Source organism: Equus caballus, chromosome 1 (genome assembly GCF_041296265.1).
Source record: "Equus caballus isolate H_3958 breed thoroughbred chromosome 1, TB-T2T, whole genome shotgun sequence".
NCBI classification, from domain to species: domain Eukaryota; kingdom Metazoa; phylum Chordata; class Mammalia; order Perissodactyla; family Equidae; genus Equus; species Equus caballus.
In genome coordinates, this window is record NC_091684.1 from 115802320 (window position 1) to 115823085 (window position 20766).

At 44.4% G+C, this 20766-nt stretch overlaps 1 protein-coding gene across 10 annotated transcripts in view; it reads right to left on the reverse strand.

The window, feature by feature from the left end:
- FAM169B (Protein) overlaps window positions 1-20766 on the reverse strand; it is a 210696-nt gene that overhangs the window by 179404 nt on the left and 10526 nt on the right. For 9 of the 10 annotated variants that reach the window (XR_011439024.1, XR_011439019.1, XR_011439022.1 and 6 more), the window contains exons 2-3: window positions 15853-15983; window positions 12592-12691 (exon numbers count right to left, since the gene is read on the reverse strand). Coding sequence is in view for 3 of the 10 variants with exons in the window: in XM_070267716.1 (XP_070123817.1) it covers window positions 12592-12691; window positions 15853-15983 (231 nt within the window). In the remaining 7 variants the exon portion in view is untranslated. Of the gene's footprint in view, window positions 1-12591; window positions 12692-14903; window positions 15063-15852; window positions 15989-20766 lie in introns of those variants that run through there. The other variant, XR_011439025.1, reaches the window with a different exon arrangement.

Sequence of the window (20766 nt, forward strand, 5' to 3'; positions counted from 1 at the left end):
CCACTAGAATGGCTACAATCAAAAAGAGACAATAACAAGTACTAATGAGGATACAGAGAAACTGGAATTCTTACACATTGTTGGTAAGAATATAATAGTGCAGCCACTTTGGAAAACAATCCAGCAGTTCCTGAAAAGGTTAAACATAGTTACCATGCTAAATTCCATACCAGCAATTCAACTTTTTGGTTCCCAAGAGAAATGAAAACATATGTCCACAAAAAAACTTATATACGAATTTTTTATAGCAGCAGTATTCATAATAGCCAAAAGGTGGAACAACCCAAATGTCCATCAACTGAGAAATAGATAAACAAAATGTATGTCCATCCAATGGAATATTATTCACCCATAATAACAAATAAAGTATTGAAATATACTACAACACAAATGATCCTTCATGCTAAGCAAAAGGAGTCAGACACAAAAGGCCACATCTTGCATGATTCCATTCATGTGAAATGTCCGGAAGAGGCAAACCCACAGAAACAGAATGGATTGCCTAAGGCTGGGGAAGATAGGGGGTAGATGGAAGCGATAGATAAGGGGAGAGGGGTTTCTTTTATGGGTAATGAAATGGTCTAAAATTAAGTGTGGTGATCGATGCACACTCTGTGAAAATCCTAAAAACTACAGAGCCCCAGTCTCGGTGGCCTAGTGGTTAAGTTCAGCGCACTCCACTTAGGCAGCCCAGGTTCAGTTCCTGGGCACAGACCAACACCATTCGTCTGTCAATTGGCCATGCTGTGGTGACAGCTTACATACAAAAAGAGGAAGATTGGCGGTGGATGTTAGCCCAGGGTGAATCTTCCTCAGCAAAAAAAATTAAAATAATAAATAAATAAAAACCATTGAATCATACACTTTAAATGGGTAAAATATATATGTGAATTATACCTCAAAAAGCTGTGTATATACACAAAATGGGGGTAAAAGTAAACTTCTTCCTGTAGGTTCAAAACATCAACTACACAAATTTTGGAAGATAGTACCACGTCTTAACAACAAGTTTGAGTGAAAAGCCCAGGGGCAAGGCATGTAGGTAATGAGCTGTCAGCTGGAGGTGAGTCAACCTTGCGTTGGTTCTACTGAAATGCTGAGGTAAGCTGAGGCTAACTTTGTAGGAACAGAATGTCCAAGAAGAGTAAGGAATGCTCTCACCATCCACCATTCTCTTCCCATAGTTCTCTAGGCAAGCATTTCTCAGACAGCAATGTACCTGCAATTACCTGGGGATCTTGTTAAAGTGCAGATTTTGACTCAGTGGGTCTGGGTGGGGCCCAAGCTCCTGCATTTCTAACAGGTTCCCTGGTGATGCCTTGCTGGTGGGCCACAGAACACCGCTAAGTAGGAATGCAGGAAACAGAAGCTCAGAGATGCTAAATAACTTAATCCAGATCACCCACTCATAAGCGGCAGAGGATGTGAACTCAGGTCTCATCAACTCCCAAACCCAGGTTCTTTCCACTCTAGCACCCATGACACAGGTTCTGAGCACAATATTCCAAAACCCCAGGTCTGAAAGAAGGATCCAGGATGTGACGAGCTCTGGAGCCCATGTCGCAGGAGGAGCAGTTGGAGAATGAGAGATGTGTGATCTAAAAAGAAGACTCAGGGAGAGCGACATCAGCATCATGGAAGAATGAGTTGTTCCCTTTGTCTCTCCCCTCTAAGTTACAATTAAATGGACATTTTTTAACCAGGAGAGGATGCCCTGCACAGCACAACAGGACATCTGAGAGATCTACACAGCCTTGCCTCTGAAGGTGGATGGACGGGATCGCTGTAAGGCAGTAGAACTAGGTGAGCACACCCCTCCTCCTCCCACACCCTGGCAGCAGTGAGCTACGTCACAGGAGCTCAGACAGCAGCCACTGTGACTGAATGAGAAGGCGAGGGTAGCCCAGCCTGTGTGAACACTTTTGGAGTTATAGCCTGGCTCATGAGAGAGCCCACTGTGGCACAGCAGCCCCACCGGTGGGAACACTCACCACCAAGTGGCGTGGCTCAGCCCCCATGAAGGAGCCCACACCAAGCACACCAGCTCAGCTGAGCTACCTGTGAGCACAGAGCTGGCCTGCAGCTCCCAGCTCAGTGGGTCCCTTGCCAAGAGCAGGGATCCTGCACCAGAGCAACCTGCTGGCAGAGCAGAGACCCATCCTGTGTGTGCAAGGATGACCTGCCAAGCAACTGCAGCCAGTGCACAAACACAGAGAAGCTCTATGGGCACAATTTCCAGCAGAGAGGGTGGGATCAGGAAACACAGCTCCTGCCCCACTCCAACAGTGGCAGGTGGAATCTGCAACCTGATACAACTGCAAATGCACCAGCAAAGGATGACTTCATCAAACACCATGAAGAACCACATTAACACTTCAGAGCAGAAGGAAAATGACAAGTCTCCAGAAACCAATCTTAACCTCACAGAAATTTACAATACAGATGACAGAGAATCCAAAATACTTGTCATAAAGAAACTCAATGAGTTACAAGAAAATTCAGAAACACAGTTCAGTGAGCTCAGGAATGATATCAACGAGCGGAAGGAATACTTCACCAAAGAGACTGAAACTCTAAAGAAAAAAAAAACCCCAGAAATTCTGGATATGTAAAACACAATTAATGAGATAAAAAATAATTTAGAATTCATAAAAAATAGAGCTGACATTATGAAGGAAAGAATTAGTGATGTAGAGGATAGATATATAGAAATGCTTCAGGTGGAGGAAGAGAAAGAATTAAGATATTTAAAAAATGAAAAAATTATTGGAGAACTATCTGACTCAATTAGGAAAAGTAACATAAGGAATATAGGTATTCAAGAGGGAGACATGAGGGAGAAAAGAGCAGAAAGCTTGTTCAAAGAAATAACAGTTGAGAACTTCCCAAACCTGGGAAAGGAACGGGACTTACAAGTACATGAACCCAATAGAACTTCTAATTATATCAATGCAAAAAGACCTTCTCCAAGGCATATAATAGTAAAACTGGCAAAAGCCAATGACAAAGAAAAACTCCTAAGGGCAGAAAGGCAGAAGAGAATAATCAACAAAGGAACCCCTATCAGATTTTAGCCGATTTCTCAGCAGAAACCTTACATGCTAGGAGAGAATGGAATGATATATTCAAAATACTGAAAGACAAAAACTTCCACCCAAGAATACTCTATCCAGCAAAACTATCTTTCAGATATGATGGAGAAATAAAAGTTTTCTGAGATAAACAAAAGTGAGGCAGTTGATCACTAGTCCTGCCTTATAAGAAACGTTGAAAGGAACCCTCCATCTGAAAATAAAAAACAGAGGTTTACAAAACCTTGAGCAAGGAGATAAACAGACAGAATCAGGAAATTGTAGCTGTATATCAGAATAGGTTAGTAAATACTTAATTATAATAAAAGACAAAGGGATGGGAAGCACCAAATAAAACTACAAACACTTAAATTAAGTCACAAACTCAAAAGACAGAAAAGAACAATTTGTGACAACAATAACTCAGAAAGGAAAGAGGAAAGGGATGGGACCTGCTTAGGCTAATGGAGATAAGAGGCTATCAGAAAATGAACTCTCTCATCTATGAGAACTTTTACACAAACTTCATGGTAATGATCAAACAAAAAAATAGAGCAGAGCCACAAATCATAAAGAGAAAACCACCACACTGCAAGGGCAGTCAGAAGTACAAGGGAAAAGAAACAATGGAAATACAGAACAACCAGAAAACAAGAGATAAAATGGCAGCATTAAGGCCTCATATATTAATAATCACTCTAAATGTAAATGGATTTAATTTTCCAATCAAAAGACACAGAGTAGCTGGATGGGTTAAAAAACAAGACCCAACAATGTGCTACCTCCAGGAAACACATCTCAGCTCTAAAGACAAACATAGGCTCAGAGTGAAGGGATGGAAGATGATACTCCAAGCAAATGGCAAGCAAAAGAAAGCAGATGTTGCCATAATTATATCAGACAAAGCAGACTCCAAGATAAAAAAGACAATGAGAGACAAACAGGGGCAGTATATAGTGATGAAACGGACATTCCACCAAGAGGACATAACACATATGAACATATCTGCACCTAACACAAGAGCACCAAACAATATAAAGCAACTATTTACAGACCTAAAGAGAGAAATTGACAGCAACACAATAATAGTAGGGTACCTCAACATTCCACTTATATCAATGGATAGATCATCCAGACAGAAAGTCAAGGAGGAAAGAGTGGCATTAAATGAAATACTAGACCACGTGGACTTGATATAGATAGAACATTCCATCCAAAACCAGAAGAATATACATTCTCCTCAAGAGCACATGGAACATTCTCAAAGATAGACCATAAGTTAAGAAACAAGGCAAGACTCAATAAGTTTAAGAAGATTGAAATCATATCAAGCATCTTTTCTGACCACAATGCTATGAAACTAGAAATGAACTACAAGAAAAGGCTGGGAAAGTCACAAATATGTGGAGACTAAACAACATGCTACCGAACAACCATTGGATCAATGGAGAAATCAAAGAAGAAATCAAAAAGTACCTGGAGACAAATGAAAATACAACATACCAACTCTTATGGGATGGAGCAAAAGTAGTGCTAAGAGGGAAATTTATAGCAACACAGGACTACTTCAACAAAGAAGAAGAATCTTAAATAACCAATTTTAAGCTATACCTAACAGAAGTAGAAAAAGAAGAACAAACACAGCCCAAAGTCAGCAGAAGGAGGGAAATAAAAATTAGAGCAGAAATAAATGAAATAGAGACTTTAAAAAAACAATAGAAAGGATCAATGAAACTAAGAGCTGGTTCTTTGAGAAGATAAAATTGACAAACTCTTAGTCGGACTCACTAAGAAAAAAAGAGAGAAGGCTCAAATAAATAAAATTAAAAATTACAAAGGAGAAACTAAAATTCATACCACAGAAATACAAAGGATTATTAGAGAATAATATGAAAACTATATGCCAACAAATTGGACAACCTAGAAGAAATGGACAAATTCTTAGACTCATACAACCTCCCAAAACCGAATCAGAAGAAATAGAGAATCTGAATAGACCAATCACAACTAAAGAGATTGAAAGAGTAATCAAAAACCTCCCATGGGGCCAACCTGGTGACCCAGTAGTTAAGTTAGCACATTCCACTTCAGCGGCCTGGGGTTCGCCAGTTTGGATCCCAGGAGTGGATCTATGCACTGCTCGTCAAGCCATGCTGTGGCAGACATCCCACATATAAAGTAGAGGAAGATGGGCACAGATATTAGCTCAGGGCCAGTCTTCCTCAGCAAAAAGAGGAGGATTTGTGGCACATGTTAGCTCAGGGCTAATCTTCCTCAAAAAAAAAAAACCTCCCAAAAAGTCCAGGACAAGATGGCTTCTCTGGAGAATTCTACCAAACATTCAAAGAAGATTTAATACCTATCCTTCTCAAACTATTCCAAAAAATTGAAGAAGACTGAATGCTTCCTAACTCATTCTATGAGGCCAACATCATCCTGATACCAAAACCAGGCAAGGACAACACAAAGGAGGAAAATTACAGGCCAATATCGCTGATGAACATAGATGTAAAAATGCTCAACAAAATACTGGCAAATCAAATACAGCAATACATTAAAAGGATCATAAACCATGATCAAGTGGGATTTATACCAGGGATACAAAGATGGTTCAACATCCATAAATCAATCAATGCAATACACCACATTAACAAAATGAGGAATAAAAATCATATGATCATCTCAACAGACACGGAGAAAGCATGTGACAAGATCCAACATCCATTTACAATAAAAAACTCTCAATAAAATGTGGATAGAGGGAAAGTACCTCAGCATAATAAAGGCCATATATGATAAACCCACAGCCAACATCACACTCCTTGGGGAAAAACTGAAAGCCATCCCTCTGAGAGTAGGAACAAGACAAGGGTGCCCACTCACACCACTCTTATCCAACATAGTACTGGGCGTTTGGGCCACAGCAATTAGGCCAGAAAAATAAATAAAAGGTATCCAGATTGGAAACGAAGAAGTGAAACTCTCACTGCTTGCAGACAACATGATACCATACATAGAAAATCCCGTAAGAATCCACCAGAAAGGTATTAGAAACAATCAACAACTACAGCAAAGTTGCAGGGTACAAAATCAACTTGCAAAAAATCAGTTGCATTTCTATATATTATTAACAAACTAGCAGAAAGAGAAGTCAAGAATAAAATCCCATTTACAATCACAACAAAAAGAATAAAATATCTAGGAATAAATTTAACCAAGGAGGTGAAAGACCTCGACAGTGGAAATTGTAAGACATTAATGAAAGAAATCAAAGAAGACATAAGTAAATGGAAATACATTCCATGCTCATGGATTGGAAGAGTAAACATAGTTAAAAAGTCCATATTACCTAAAGCAATCTACAGATTCAGTGCAATCCCAACCAGAATCCCAAGGACATTCTTCATGAAAATAGAACAAAAAATCCTAAAATTTATATGGAACAACAAAAGACCTCAAATAGCTAAAGCAATCTTGAGAATAAAGAACAAAGCTGGAGGCATCACAATCTCTGACTTCAAAATATACTACACACCTACAGTAATCAAAACAGCATGGTACTGCCATAAAAACAGACGTGCAGATCAACGGAACAGAATTGAAAGCCCAGAAATAAAACCACATATCTACGGACAGCTAATCTTCAACAAACGAGCCAATAACATGCAATGGAGAAAGGAAAGTCTCTTCAATAAATGGCGTTAGAAAAACTGGACAGCCACATGCAAAAGAATGAAAGTAGATCATTATCTTACACCATATACAAAAATTAACTCAAAATGGATTAAAGACTTGAAGATAAGACCTAAAACCATAAAACTCCCAGAAGAAAATATACACAGTACACTCTTTGACACTGGTCTTAGCAAACATCTTTTGGAATACCATGTCTACTCAAGAAAGGGAAACAAAAGCAAAAACAAACAGATGAGACTACACCAGCCTGAAAAGCTTCTGCAAGGCAAAGGAAACCATGAACAAAATGAAAAGACAACCCACAAACTAGGAGAAAATATTTGCAAATCATATATCTGACAAGGGCTTAATTTCCAAAATATATAAAGAACTCATACACTCAACAACAACAAAACAAACAACCCAATCAAAAAATGGGCAGAGGACATGAACAGACATTTTTCCAAAGAAGATATACAGATGGCCAACAGGTACATGAAAAGATGTTCAATGTCACTGACTGTTAGGAAATGCAAATCAAAACTACAATGAGATATCACCTCACACCGTCAGAATGGCTATGATTAACAAGATGTGAAATAATAAGTATTGGAGAAGATATGGAGAAAAGGGAACCCTCATCCACTGCTGGTGGGAATGCAAACTGGTACAGCCACTACAGAAAACAGGATGGAGATTGCTCAAAAAATTAAAAATAGAAATACCGAATGATCCAGCTATCCCACTAGTATTTATCCAAAGAACATGAAATCAACAATACAAAGAGATCTATGCACCCCGATGTTCACTGCAGCATTATTCACAATAGCCAAGATGTGGGAACAACCCAAGTGCCCAACAAATGATGAATGCATAAAGAAGATGTGATATATATACAATGGAATACTACTCAGCCATAAAAAAGACAAAATCGTCCCATTTGCAACATCACAGATGGACCTTGAGGGTGTTATGTTATGCAAAATAAGCCAGACAGAGAAAGACAAACACCGTACGACTTCACTCAAATGTGGAAGATAAATAAACACATGGATAAAGAGAAGAGATGAGTGGTTACCAGAGGGGAAGGGGGTGGGGATGTGGGTGAAAGGGGTAAAAGGGCACATACATATGGTGAAGGATAAAAACTAGACTATTGGTGGTGAGCATGATGCGGTCTACACAGAAACTGATACATACAATGTACACCTGAAATTACACAATGTTATAAACCAAGATGACCTCAGTAAAATACATAAAATAAAAGCAAATGAAAAGAAGACTCAGGAGATATGGTAGCTGGCCCCAAACCTGGGAAGAGCTGTGCTGTGGAGGGGCCTTGCCCACCTACCCGGATGGCCCCAGTGTGGGCACTAGGCCAATGAGGAGACTTACAGGCTTTCAGTGTGAGCTCCTTATGAAGGATGTTCTAACAGTCAGCGCTGCCTCAGAGTAGAACAGGCTACCCCAGGATGGAGAGGCCCCAGAGCAGAAGCCAGCACTTCCCAAACACCTCTTCACGATTTTGACATATCTGTGAACCACCTTATTAGCCCTACCATAAATGAGGCATCATTTACTATAGTTATCAAAATAAATCTTACAAAGACAAATCTTTGAATTCTAGCAAAGGGCCCTGGAAGCTGGGAGGCCTATTCTCTTTTTAAAAAGGAGGGGGATTAACAAGTGTTAGACGAGCATTAAAGGCCTATTAGCAGGAAACGGACTCTTTTTCCTTGATACAGTTAGGATTGAAATACAATTCAAAAGATCACCCTTTTTCTCCTGAAATTCAACCGCACCACCTAAAGTCTTCCTGGAACACACTGGACCTAATGATCTAAACGCCCTTTCAACCGTGGGCTCCAGGACCCCTGCAGCCCTCCTCCAAAGCTGAATAGCCCTTGTTTCCTCAAGCCCTGCTCAAATGGTCTCAAGCCCTCGCACTGCCTGGCTGCTCTCCATGGGTAGCACCGGCTTGCTTCAGACGTGGCCTGAGCAGTACCAAAGGGAACTGAGCTGTAAGTGAGTTGGAGCATTATCCTTTCATTAACGCAGCCCCAGGTCCCATCCACTTCCCAGCAGCCCTCTTCAATGCCAGGGCTCACCGTGCTTTCCGAGGATGAGAACTGTCATCTGCCTCCTTTCACCTTGGCAGTACAGAGGCACATCCTCCCGGGCCGACCCTTGATCACTTGCTGATTTGGACGGACTGCATGACATTTATCCAACAAGGCAGTTTTGGATTAGGAGAGGAACAGCTTTCTTACAAGGAGACAATTCAACCGCCAAAGTTTGGCCAGCAGTTAACAAGAAGGCCTCCACTCTAAACACCTGTGCTTCTGTAACACAACGCTCAAAGACAGTGGAAGAACACGCAAAGGTGTGCCATGATGGAAGAACACAGCTAATTCCATGCCTACACTCTGCCCTGGATGGTCCAAAGCATCCAATTTTCGCCACAAATCATTTCATTCTCACGACAGCCCTGTAAAGTGGGTAAGAGGTCCCCGTTTTGCAAATGACCAAACTGATGCTCAGAGAGGCTACATAACTTATCCGGGTCACCCAGTCAGTTGGCAGAGTCAGAATGCCAAGTCAGTTGCACCTGACACCAAAGTCCAGGTGAATCCTATTCTACTGCACAGGTCAGAGGAGGAAATGAGAAAAGCCAGAGGCCAGCAGTTGACTGGAACCCGGGATGCTCGGGTAAGCAGTTTTGATTGAACACAGGAGATAAGATAAAGACCACAACTTTTTTGATGAGAGGAGTTATTCTTTCATCTTTGTAAACCCTTGAGACCAGCTAATAATTTAAAAATAGGAAGAGTAACAAAACAAGAGGAAATAAACGAAATAATAAATAAGGGGAAATATATGAAAGATAAGGCACTTGGGAGGTACAGAGGCAACTAAGGGAGGGAGCTTCTTGGCAGTCTTTGGCCATATCCCCTCGGTGACATAAACCAGCCTCTGATTAGAGAAACAGTCAAGAATGAGCCCCGCAGGAAACACAGGGATGAGGCACATGCTTCTGAAACCACCTTTATGACAAGCGCATTCCCCGTTTCTTAAAGAGGGAAGTTGGAAAGCTTCACCACTTACATCCTAACAGCAGGCTGCCGCGCAAGGTGACTGCTCGCCACCCGGGAATTCACAACTCCAGGATGTCTTCCATTTGCTCACTGGGTTATTGGAGGTTACTGTGATGGATGCAACCAGCTTATCAATAATTAACTCATACACAGCGCTTATCAAACAGCTTCTGATCCCTTTAGCTTCTGCCTAAACACACATGCAAACACACACGGGCTTCACAAATACAACTGCTTGAGGACAATTACAAAGGAAGCAGCAGCAGCGTTCAGGATGGGCACAGCTAAGCATTAGGGTGAAGGGACACATGTGTCAAAGCTGTGGAGTCCACGTGTTTCAAGCCACAAGAGGCTCATTTACACAATGTGTCAGCTTCTAAACACCGGATTAAAGAGCACGCGGGGTGGGTAACATCTGAGCGCTTTTTGGAAATCATGCAAAATCGCAGCAACCACAATAGAGCTCCAGCAGCAGAAAAACATTTGGAAACTTTATTTAAAGCACTATTCTGTATAAGGAAAGGTCCGGAATGAGATGTCTTGGAGCTCATGAATATTTATTATAATATATTCTTGAAAACAACCAAAAAATTAAGTACAGTATAAATAGGAAACAGATTTATAAGAGTCAGTCATATGTTTACATTATGCAAATTGTAGTTAAAGACCTATAACCAGAATATTGTTAAATGCCGAAAAAAGGCAGGGGGGAGGGCTGCTGATATTTGGACATCTTCTTTAAAGTTGGCATATGATATTTTTAGAGTTTTTGACAATCTGTTCACTGAGGAATGGCTGTGGGCACATCTTTCACTCTCACTAACCTGGTGGCGGAGACGCAAATGGAAGGCAATGTCGAAGGCCTGGGGTTATCACAGCCCCTCCCTTCATTCATGGCGACCAAGCTCTGCAGGGTGGAAACAGGAGACGTCCCGAACCCTGACCGGCACGCTCCCACACACAGCTCAGCCACCCCAGCCTTGAGCAAGGAGGCGGCTTTGCACACATGCCATCCACTCTCAGCCAGCCAGTCAAGCGCACTTGTGCCTCTGGGTGAGCAACAAGAGATGCATTAACGACACTCTATGCGCTGAATAACTTTCCCCAGTTAAGGATGTCACCTTGGGCTTCAGGACACCAATGGAGCAGAGCACCCTCTGAGGACAAACCCCAGACAGACATGCTGGGTGAAAGGCTCGGGGGTGGGGAGCTGAAGGAGGCCCCCTCTGCAAACTGTAGTTAAAGACCTACAACCCCAAACTTTCACAGATACCACATCGTTCAAGGAGGGCTGACTAATTAAGAGTTGGGTTTTTTTCATTATGGCCAAAGACAGGTGTTTGTTTTTTGGTAGGTTTTCTTTTTTTTCCCCAAAGATTGGCACCTGGGCTAACATCTGATGCCAATCTTTTTTTTTCTTTCTTTTTTCCTTCTCCCCAAAGCCCCCCAGTACATAGTTGGATATTCTAGTTGTGAGTGCCTCTGGTTGTGCTATATGGGACGCCACCTCAGCATGGCCTGATGAGTGGTGCCAGGTCCACGCCCAGGATCCGAACCAGCAAAACCCGAGACCACCAAAGCGGAGCGCATGAACTTAACCACTCAACGGCGGTGCTGGCCTCCTTGGTTTGTTTTTTGTTTGTTTGTTTAAGGAAGATTAGCCCTCAGCTAACATCTGCTGCCAATCCTCCTCATTTTTTGCTGAGGAAGACTGGCCCTGAGCTAACATCCGTGCCCATCTTCCTCTACTTTATATGTGGGACGCCTACCACAGCATGGCTTGCGAAGCGGTGCCAAGTCTGCACCCAGGATCCGAACCAGCGAACCCTGGGCGGTCAAAGCGGAACGTGCTAACTTAACTGCTGCACCATGGGGCCAGCCACACTTGGTTTGTTTTTTTTAATTTCTCTTTAGGAAAGCCATATGTGGTCATTGTAGGAAATGCGTAAAACAGAAAAGTATACTAAAGGAGAACATTTCTAAATAAGATTGAATTTAAATTGGGACTCCCTGGAGGTCAGAGACGAGGGGCTTTCCTTGGAGCTCACTGGTGCCCTGGGCTCAAGGTGGACCACGGGGCTGCCACCCTTCTCTCCTCCCCAACTCACACTCCCACTGCCCACAGCCCCAGACCCCTGCCCCACACGCAACTGAGCAGGGCCACGCCTCTCGAGAGAGCTCACTGCAAGGAGCTAAAAGAGGTCACAAACGGTCTCTTCAGAATGCAGAAGAGGAATAAATGAGCTATGGGTTACATAAACTGCACGGCCAGAAACAAACCCCACCCCATCAGTGCTTTGCAAACGCCTACCACACAGGAGCTGTGCAGCCCTGGGCAAGTTACTTGACCATCCGAGGCCTCCTTTCCTCATCTGTCCACAGGGGATAAGAATGGTCCCTGTGCTTCACAGGGCTGTGGTGACACTACAGTAAAAGGGCTCTACCCCATGCATGCAACGTATACACAGATTAATAAGAATGGCAAGGGCCACCTTCAAAAGCAGCTCTGAATACTGTCACTGTGGGCGAAAAGGTCTCTAGCATCTTTAACACAAAAATCGATACACGTGGCAATGAACAGAAATAATAATGCACTACTGGATCTCTAAAAGGTGGAAACAAATCATTCTGCCTTGATGTTCTAAATCCAGCCTAAGAGTACAACCGCCACTTCCTGGCTATTTGATTCCGTTAGTTGTCAACAATTCCATCAGAATCCCTGTTTCTTAAACCCATTAATAACTACCAACCTGTCTTTGTGTCCTGGGGATTAACCAAGACCAATATTTTCTGCTGAGGTTCATCACGGTGCACGGTGCAAAAGCAAACAGACGAAGCTTCGAGTTTAACCTGAAAAATAATAAAATCACCATTTTGTGCTTTCATCATAGTAAGGGCACAGGGAATTAGTTAATTAGCATGCTATTCACTGAAAGAACACTATTACACAGAGGTTAATTTGACAAGATATGGGCAACGTAAACATGGAAACCTTACACTCTGAGCTAAACACAAGGGGAATTTGACAAGGACCCTGCCCCTGTCCCCCACCCAGCAAACCTCTTTCCCTCGTTCCCCTGTCCATCTGTCCAAGCATTGATTAAACACCTACTCAGCTGAAGGCCCTCCACTCTCTCGCTTCCATACGCTTCCTGCCCCAGAAGCCTCTGCCACCCCAATCTCGTTTGGGCCTCAGCCTACAAAAGCAGAGGGTCACATGCCCACCTCAGGCCCATACCTGCCAAGCCAGCCTCAACTGCCTCCTGTGGCCACTCTAAGGAGACAGCCTGGGCAAGCCTGTCTTCACCCAGGACGCCACTCAGGCTGCCTACTGCCCGGCTTGCATCGCTACAAGCAAGCTCAAGAAATCTGGGCCCCCTCTGCAGGCTCAGCCCTGGCTCCGTGGCAGCCCCAGGGTGAGCACCTCAATGCTGGGCGCCTGCTCACTCATGAATGAGAACAGCACCGAGCAGCAGCTATGGGGCCTTTAATGCAGGGACTGTCCCAGGACACTTCTCTCAAGTGTCCACATCCCAAGCCCTCTTTGTGGCCATCAACCCCACTGCTCCCAGCTCCCAATGCAAAAGGTCAACACATTCCATGGCAAAGCGTGTTTTGAAAACTGAAGAGAGTATGAGAAAATGAGAAAAGAATGTGTCGGCTGAGCGAGGCAAGCAGGTTGCTTGTAAGAGTTTACAGCAGGCCTCCAAAGTTTCAGAGAACTGGGTTTCTTTTGGTTTTTTTGCTTGGGGAAGATTAGCCCTGAGCTAACATCCGTGCCAGTCTTCTCCCACTTTATATGTGGGTCACCGCCACAGCATGGCTGATGAGTGGTGGAGGTCCACGCCCAGGATCTGAACCTGGGAACTCAGCCTGCCGAAGTGGAGCGCCAAACTTAACCACTACGCCAGGGGGCCAGCCCCCAGAGAACTGTTTCTTAACAAATCCTGGGACCAGGAAACATGTTGGTGCCTCCCCGTTTTCAATTAAGACTCCCCACACTGGCCCTCCTGCAGCGGTCATGTGAAGCAGGGTCCACCCACCAGATGGCCATCATAAGGCCATTAAAACGATATGGACGAAGCAGCACACGCCATAGGAAGAGCCTTGTTACAGATCACGTTGTTGTCAGAGTGTGATCTGAATGTTAAAAAAGCACACACAGAAATAAAATCAAATGGAAGCACATCAAAATGTTTACAGCAGTTAACCATGGGTGATTTTATTTTCTGTCTTTGGCTCCAGTTCCCAAATACTATGCAACAAGCAAACACTATTTTATAACCAGAAAAATCCATAAGTATTATCGTATTTTAAATGTGACAGAACAATTTTAAGACTGGAAACAGAGTTAATTACGAAAGACTTTTAAGAGGACCAGAGCAATGTGGTTTGATCCTCAAACCATTTCCTTTTTTAAAAAGCAAGAAAATTTGGAAAAATTTCTCTGGATTCGAAAAGAAAAGGTAAATTTACTAAAAGCAATAACGAGGTCCAATACTATCCCAAATTAGAATATTTCGACCTGCTAAATGGTAGGAAACTTCTACCATTTCTTAATTAACTGCTAACACGGTAGGAAACCAAATGATTGTTTTCATGAAACGTTCTTTTTTTTAGAAGCAGGAGAAGAGGATAGGTATAAAGCCATTTCAGCATTTCTATAATGTCAAAACAACTGAATTTTAGTAACTGTCTTATTTTATTAAGTTTTTGCTAATAACACTAAAATTATTCACTCACTGAGCATACTACATATTCGTTTTAGGTAACATAATCCATAAATAAGCGTGAAATAAAAGCAGATGACTGAAAACTGTATCCTAAAGTATTTCAGGGCTAACTCTTGTATTCACCACACGTCTCGGATTACCCCGCATTCGCCAGGCGCCACACCACCCTGCAGCCCACCAGCCCTGCCGGAAGCTCTAGGTACAGGAGCCCCCAGTCTTGACCGACTGACCGACTGAGAGCCCGCTTTCTTTCCTGGTGTGACTGTCACTAGGGGGCGCTGACAGCGCGTGAGTCCCGCCATCTCCCCTGCAGATCAACAAGGACTCACCCAAAGGAAGTGGATTCTTCTAGGAGTTGATTACAAACTAGCATCTCCAACAGCTCAGGGAAGCCGCACTATATAAACCGTACAAGCCGTTGTTTTAAGGCACTTTGGAACAACTTCAGGGCGGTGAAATAAAACCCTGTCTTCCTCAACCAACTCTGCCTGCCAGAGAGCGACAATTTCTGGCATGAGTGAAATCTGACATGTATAAAACAAGGAAATCTTGTCTTTTTCAACAGATCAGCCTCAACTCTGAAAGGTGACTGACTTAGGGACAGCCCAAAATTCACCATATATTCTTTGTACTTACTGTGGGGGGGAGGGAAGGTCTTAAAAGTAACGCAATATTAAAATTTCACCCACAATCCCACTGTCCTAACAAATAAGTGGTTTTCATTGCTCTCTGTTCTCTTCCAATCCATATTCAAAATGCAATCTGATCCGTGCTAAAAAGCGTAATTGACATAACTTCATTCCAATTGATATAACTTCATTCCAAATCACAAAATTTTAGAACTGAGCCAAACTTTAGTGACCAAGGACCAGTCAACCCCCTCATTTTACAAATGGGAAAACTGACACCCAGCCAGGCATTACACACAGTGTCTCATTTAATCCTCATAACAACAGTATGTGGTAAGCTATGTTATTGTCCCAGTTGTAGAGATGAGAATATCAAGACCAGAGAGGTTAAGACACTTCCTCAAGGTCCCACAGCTAGTGAGTGGTAGGCCGGGGAGTCACAACAGGCTGCCTGGCAGAACTGGGCCTACAGTCAGGACTTCAGAATCACAATCCAGGATTCCTTCTGCTTCTCAAGGTGGAATCACCCTAGCATTCACTCCACAAAGTTTTTTTTGTTTTTAATCTGTAATACCCTTTCACTAACATTCTACTCTCTAATAAGTTAGATTTTAAAGAGCTCTCCACCAACCAGGATGATCACACATACCTGCTCCCCGGTGGGAAGAGAGAAAACCTCCGCTGAGGGCCGCACGCCTGCCCTAAGCGAGGCATAGTAAGCCAGAGCTGCCTCCCGATGCCCTTCGGGGTCATCTTCCAAAATATCCACTGGGTAAAGGTCTGCTGGGCGAAAAAGAAGGCAAGAAACGGCATTAGTTTTACTCTTTCAATAAAGGAAAAGTCACTTGTTTTTTGAAGATTTTTTTTAAAGCACCCAATTGAACACTTGCTTTAAAAATTATGTTCACCTATTTTTTTAAAAAATGAAAAAACAGCAGTGTAGCAGCAGGCACCAAAAGAAAGACATTCTCGATGGCAGGGCTGGTGCCAAGCCCCAGGAGACAGAGGTTCAACAGGAACCCTCCCATACTGCCACAGAAACTTCCTTCCATACACCCAACCATGGAAGGGTTTCCCGCGTATTCTCCAAATGGGTCGGCCACGGCAGACGTGTGGACATCAGGGACCTTGAGAGCTGACGCTAACTGGTTAGAACCTTGGAAACTTTGACAAAATGACAACTGCGGCTTGAGCCATCATTCACCAGCTGACACTGGCCGTGCACGTTGATAAGACTTGCCACTTCTCTCCTGTGATGGGGCTGCTCTTCTCTAAGAGTTTCAATTACTAGTTAGTATGAACTGTAAAACTACCTGTAAACTACACGTCCATACACAGACTACCGTCCATATTAATTCACCAGTTATCTCTTGGCTTTCCTCAGCATCGCTTTCTTAGCACCACATTTTTAGAGGAAAATTCTCTCCTTTGAATAATCACACAAATGGATAGTATCCAACTCAGCTTGGAAGCGGTGGTCAGTTTTCCGGAGACACTGGCTGACCTCTGGCTGGCGTGTTCCTCAGTGGGAGGGGGCTCTGTCGCCTTCTGTGGACCCCCACCTCTGACTCACCTCTGGGCTCTTCCTGGGGGGGGTTGGGGGGGGATGCCAGAGCCACCCTCTGCTCTTCCTCCTCTTCCTCAGTCAGTCCCCCTGCCCCTGGCTTCCACTGTGAAAACCTCATGGGCACACACAGACTAGGAAAGAGCTGGGCAGATACATTCTCCCACTATTCAATTTTTGTACGCAGGTATGAAAAAAGATTTGACACATGTTCAAATGCATTAAGAAAAATAAGCTGGAAAGAGGGCTGCTTCAACCCTGGGGCACCCAACTCACGCTGCATGCTTGTCCCATGAAAACAACTTCAACAGCCACCTTTCTCAAAACGCCCCCAGGAACACCATCCTAAGGAGCGAGTGCAGATCCCACCTCCACTTTTACTCTGCTCCTGGCCCTGTGTCTTGGGAGAGATGTTTGTGAGACCTGGGGCCTCAGTCCACTCCAGTGAGGTCGAGGGTCAACAGAAGAGCCTTATCAACCAGCCCCACCCACAAGCTGAACTTGGCCCCTTGAGACCCCTCACAACAGGGTGCTGGGAGGATGCTGAGGTCCTCCGGGGAGGGGCATCGGCAGGGGGTACCTCACCCAAGACCACTGGGCCCAGAGGCCTGGCTGCTCCTTTAGAGTCCACAGAGGCCTCTGCCTGGTTCTCCCCAAGCTGCCAAGGGCTGCCTGGCATCAGTTCTGGTCGCGTGTGGTCAGGAGAAATGCAATGAATGCAGTTCGCTCCTTGCCCACCATGAAATCATTTCTCCGGCCAGTTATCCTGCTCGGGCCATGAGATCCCCTCAAAGATCCAGGGGAACAGTATCCCAGGGCACCCAGGTCCCTCGGGGCTCTACTGCCCAGCTGGCCCAGGGGCGGGTGCCTCTGGGGTCTTCCGAACAGGAAGCCCCCAAACCTGAGAGTCTGGGCTGCTTCCAGAGCCTCTGGGGAGAGGGCCCAGCAGGCATAAACTAACCCTGGGGGAAAAGAAATATCTGAATATCTCAATACTCACACAACTAGGCGGCACCCGAGCTCTGTTCCCCCTTAAAACCTGGAAGCGGGGGCCCACCCCTGCGCCCCAGGGAGACCCACTGCACCCCCGCGCATGCCTGGAGGACCGCGGGGGGCCGCGACCCTCCGGCCTCTGGTTTTCATTACTTCTCATCCCTCGGGGGGAAATTCCCCCAAAGGAAAATCTCGGCAGCTTCCCTCTCACAAAGCAAATGTTTGGGTTAGCTTTCTGCAAAACTAGGTGGGAGGGGAAAAAAGGAGCTGCCTAAGGCGGGAGACGGGAGGGGGCATCCAACGACCGCTGGGAAGGAAGACCCCCGCTCCAGGGAGGAAGAAACGCCCCAGCCCTGACCCCAAGAGGAAGACCCCCCGCCCTCAGGAGGAAGAAAGGCCCCCTTCCCGACCTAAGAGGAAAGGAGACCCCCTCCCCAACCTAGGAGGAAGGAAAGAAAACACACAGAGGCACAGGCACAAGACCCCGCCTCCATCTCCGGGAGGAAGGAAGCCCCCTGCCCACCGCCAAACCACAGGGCGCTGGGGCAGAGCGGAGGGGCCCCGGGGAAGTCAGCAGGCCTGGGCGGTTTACGCAGGCGCTGGAGGCGAGCGGGACCGCCACACTGGCTTCGCTGGTGATGGAAGGCAGAGCGGGGCAGGCGCTCCCAGATGCGAAATGCGAACAGGCTTAATGGCTTGAACTGAACAGGAAATATTTTTCCAAAGCCAAAAGAATGTAATCTTTTCGGTACAATGGAAAATGCTTTTATGAAAAAAAGCACCCGGTTGAAATAATTCATTGCAGACTGTAAAGAAATTGAAAGCCCCAAACGACCCCCAAAATTGAGAATTCACTTTAAGCATATGTTTGCTGTAGTCACCGGAAAAACAAAAAAAACAAGTGGTATATTTTAAAGCATTCTTCTATGGAAAATACTTAATTCACTCAAGATCTTTGTACCAAAGCTCAAGTTCCCAGGGCTGCACGCACGGCTTGTCACACTGCGGTGAGCCACCGCCTGTCACCCACTCCTGCTCTGCCAGTCACTGCTGCTTCATCAGCCATCGCTGGTCAGTCAGGCAAGGCCTAATGCTTGACAGCTCTCCCAGCACTTGTTGGTCTTCCAGATGTAAACAGCAATGCCAGTTAATGAAAGGGATCAAATGCTCTGCACTTAATCATTGATTCAGTCTCACCTGCAGAAGATTCTCTCCAAACACTACTTCACCACAAAAATTAGGAAATTTCATTTTAGCAGAGTCTAATTTTTCTCACAAGGGACTATAATTATGAGAAAGACTAATAAAGATATTTTAAGTCTTACTAGCCCCAGTCTTTAGAATTTCTACTTTACTAAAAGTGTCAGTAACCACCCGGCATTCTGTCACTGGAAAAGCCAGCTATAATCATTTGGTTTTTTTGTAATGTGGGTTGTCATTCTTGAATTAGAGTAAGAATAATTCTTGGTCATGATAATATGTGAAAAAATTTTCAAGGATGTAAAATTATAAAGTATATTTTACTTTTGTTTTTAAAAACTGGTTAAAAGTAGATAGCACTCGTACAGAACTTTTGTTTTTCTCTTTTTCCATGCAATTGGTATGGGTTTTCCTTCATAAATTAGTTTTCTTCTCAAAGGAAATTATTATAAGAAGGAATCCTTACCATAGGAGAAAGCTGCTGAGTGGGGCTGAGTGATTAATTCTGAGCTTAATAGAGAGCTTGGACACTGGTTTCTAACCAGAGAGGAGGATGCCAGAAGAGACAGGAAGCTTCGAGCCAGAAGTCTTTGGGGGGTTCTGAACCCAGGTGTTCTGCACACCCAAGGCAGTAGGGTAGTGCCTAACGGGAGAAGATTTCCAAATGCCACCTCTCCTGCCCAGACTTCAGGACCAGGAATCCATCAGGGTCCCCAATCTCTAACGAGGCGTGCGCTGCCCTGCAGTCCAGCTCCCAGAGCTGTGTGTCTTCAAGTTGCAGGCTTTCAGAAAACTCAGCATTCACAGAGGCAAACAGCACCGAGCCGCCAAAGCATTCACCACAGGATGCCTTAAAACCGAAACTACTTTTAACTTAAAATATGATTATGTTTAATTAAAAAAAAAATAGGGCTGTTGCTTACAGTGAGAAATACCCAGTTGTGCGAGGCAGTGCCTGGCATTTATTCAATATCAAAGAATCCAAGGTTTCAGCACCCATCTCTGCGACTGTCCTTGCATCATGCCATTGTTTTCCTAGGGCATCCTGTGGGACACTAGCCCCACAAAATTTGCTGGCGACGGGTTTCGGCACCTGGCAAGTTTTGAAGACGCGGCCTGCCGTGGCACGCAGAGCTCACTGCTGGACGTTCTCCGCGCCTGTCCACACCCAGAACGTATTTAGAAATTTAGAAATCCTGCAGCAATGCGATTTGCTTAATCCGGCATTTATTTCCCAAACTTATTTAACTAGGGACCCCTTGTCCTAGAACACTAACTGACAGATGACAAAACACAGCTTAGAGAAGTGCGCTCTGAAATAATGTCAGGGCAGGAGGCCCCATCACTCTCAGACACACGACAGACGTGCAAACGCCTGGAGCTCCAGGACGGCCAGGAAAGGGGGCCGAGGTGTCAGCAGAGCAATCCTCTACACGGAGGAGCAGAGAACAGAAGGTGAAGCAAATACACACTCGGATATTTTTGTTGGTTTTTGAAGAGCATCTGATTGCCAAAATATTCTTAGCAAAGAATTGAAAAAAAAAAAGTTGGAAGACAGAATGTAGAATATGTTAGAATTTTTTGAGCAGATGAGCAAAGTTGTCAGGGAATGGGGAAGCGCTGGGAAAGGTCTGCAGGTGGTGGCGGTGAAGGTTTCGTTACCCGGTAATTGACAGGGAGCTGTTGCTCTGTTATCACATATTTAGTATTGGCCAACTTGCAACTTGTCATTGCCTTAGCTGAGAATAAATCACTTGTCCCAAATCTAAGATGGTAAAATATGCAGATGACTTTATGTGCCACCCA